This window comes from Neomonachus schauinslandi, chromosome 2, assembly GCF_002201575.2.
Source record: "Neomonachus schauinslandi chromosome 2, ASM220157v2, whole genome shotgun sequence".
Taxonomy (NCBI): Eukaryota; Metazoa; Chordata; class Mammalia; order Carnivora; family Phocidae; genus Neomonachus; species Neomonachus schauinslandi.
The window spans coordinates 32,819,350-32,821,849 of record NC_058404.1 but is presented as its reverse complement, the minus strand read 5'-3'; the positions used below and the strand labels follow the sequence as shown (position 1 = coordinate 32,821,849).

The window sequence follows — 2,500 nt, the reverse complement described above, 5'->3', positions numbered from 1 at the left end:
GAACTTGAAGCAAAATGTCTGACAACTTGTCTTGGTTATGTTCACATATTGGCTCCTGGGCAATCCCTTAGCCTTAGTTTACTGTTTCTGTCAACTGGGGGCTAATAAAACTCACAACACAGAGTTAAATGACATTACATGTATACAAATATCTTGCACATAGTAAGCACTCAATAAATGTTTACCAAATATGAGTTTAAAATGAAACTCCAAGAATAAGCTGCTGGTGAGAGGCTCAGCTTAGCTCTGAGAAGAACTAGATCTGAAATTTTAAAGACCCGAGGCTCAAGTCCAGTGTCCTTGGAGTTAATGTTTTATAATGCATGTGAGACCCAGGATCCATTTATTTCTCAGTGGGAGGATATGCTTTCCATAAAGAAAGTCACCTTCCATCTCATCTATTCCTCATTGTATAAATTGGGTTAGAGCCAGTAAGAGATGAACCAAAAAGAGCTTATAAGAGCCATATTTGGTCAACAAAGCCTCTATTCAGAAAGGAAGGCAAACACAGACCACATGTAAAATAGAAACCACTGTGATACTGTACCATCTCTGCCCATTGTATTGGAAATAAATACAAAGCTGAGAAGGTGAGTTGATTGGATGGAAAAGGGTCAAATTTTTGCTACCTGCTTTGTGTTCACGGACAACTCCATCCCTGTTATTGTTCAAGTAAGTGCCACCAGATGGGAGAACCCAAGGAGAGAAGGGAGGGTTTAGCCCAACCAGACCCGGGTAATACATAAACACTTCAAAGCCTTTGGCTTGTTGATGGTGAGTGTCCAGGATCATGTAAATATTGAATATATATATTTACTCCCAAAAGGAGGTATCTCACCCAGGTTCTTGCTATCCTAGTGAGGTCCACACTAGCATTTTGGACAAAGGCTGCATTGTGAGAAGATGGGAGAGAATAACTTTGGGAAGGAAGGTTCTATTCAGTGCTTCCCACCAGCTTACTAGTGTTGGTGGGTCAGAAGGGAAAAGGGAATCTACACATATCTCACCAGGACAAAGAGAAGTGCAGGTTATTTTCTGCACTGACATTCCCTCACAAAAGGCCCCACCATTGAGAGGAGCTGGGTTGGTGCAGGTCCGGGAACGTTTCTGCCATCCTCTACCACAGCGAACATTGCAGGCTGACCACTCTGTCCAGGAAGACCAGCCTCCATTCACTGAGAGAGAGAAGTGGGGAGGGGAGAAAGAAAGGAGAGAGGTTTTTACTGATTGCCTACTATGTGCAAGCCACTGCGCCGGGTGTTGAGTTCGGCATCTAGGGACCAAGACACCCTGCGGACCCACACTGGCTGCTCCATTATGAGGCAACAGTGGGGCTCCCCTTGCCTCTGTCCCTCAGTCTACTCATCTGATAGGATAGGGACCCAGAGAATTTCCTCTCTGGGAAATTATGAAAAACAGGAAGAAGTCATCAACACATCTCTAAAGCACTTGAAAATCCACAGTACAGGAAGAAAATATCAGCATTTGAATTTCTATTACTTTAAGTGCTTCAAAAATAAATCCCAGGGCTCTTTTGCTGTGGAAGGGAAGGCCTTTACTTAAATAGCCAGGAAGTTCTTCTACAGGATACCTGAGATACTCAGAAAATAGTAATGTTTGTTTCTGGTGGATTTTTTTTTTTTTTTTAATTTGCCAGAGAGAGAGAGAGTACAAGCTGGGGGAGTGGCAGGCAGAGGGAGAAGCAGGCTCCTGGCTAAGCAAGGAGCCCGATGCGGGGCTCGATTCTGGTGGATTTCTTATGCCAGGAGAGGAAGTGCCCAGAGCAGGTCTGGGGAGGATGGGGGTGGATGTTGGATTTGGGAGGGTGGGAGGCAGAAGGTGCCCACTTTGCTTCTTTTCAAATATTAACACAATGGGAGAAAATGAACTTTTAAAATTCTTTTTAAAAGAGGGACCGGAAACGTCCCTATCTCACGGAAGTCCGGTACTGGAGGGAAGAGCAAACACATCAGTGGTAATAGGCATGTATTCTCCCTCCACCAAATGGGAGAGGCAGGAGAGAGCACAGTAGTGAATGATCCCTAAAGTCCTTTCAGCTCTAAACAACGAAAGTTGTAATGTAATACGCATCCCTCTACTTCTCCGCTTTCCGTCCTCCCTATCCATTCCTGGCCTTTGGGCTGGTCTTACCATAAACCACCACTGTGGCTGACAGGCTCCTCCTCTTGGCCACGATGTTGGCTGCCATGCAGGTGTAATTGCCTGAGTCAGAGAGCCGTGCCTGGCGGATGATGAGGTTGTGGTCAGCCCTGGTGTCAATGTTCTCGTCTTGCTCGGAGTCAATGGGCTCCTCATTTTTCAGCCATTCCACCTATAAGAAGACAGGAACATCTACTGGTCATTAAAAAGAAAAAGAACTCTTTTCTGGAATTGCTAGGTGAGCAGTTCTGGTGTGGGGGAGAGAGACATTCCTAACATATAGAGTAACAGCAATGATTTTTCCATATCCCATCCCTTTTATTTAGCCAATTTGGCATAT

At 44.9% G+C, this 2,500-nt stretch overlaps 1 protein-coding gene across 1 annotated transcript in view; it reads right to left on the bottom strand.

Annotated features, from left to right (window-relative positions):
• Window positions 1-2,500, bottom strand: part of UNC5D (unc-5 netrin receptor D) — a 526,408-nt gene that overhangs the window by 99,444 nt on the left and 424,464 nt on the right. The window contains exons 5-6 of the mRNA XM_021681506.1: window positions 2,152-2,332; window positions 1,008-1,175 (exon numbers count right to left, since the gene is read on the bottom strand). Coding sequence (XP_021537181.1) covers window positions 1,008-1,175; window positions 2,152-2,332 — 349 coding nt within the window. The remainder of the gene's footprint in view (window positions 1-1,007; window positions 1,176-2,151; window positions 2,333-2,500) is intronic.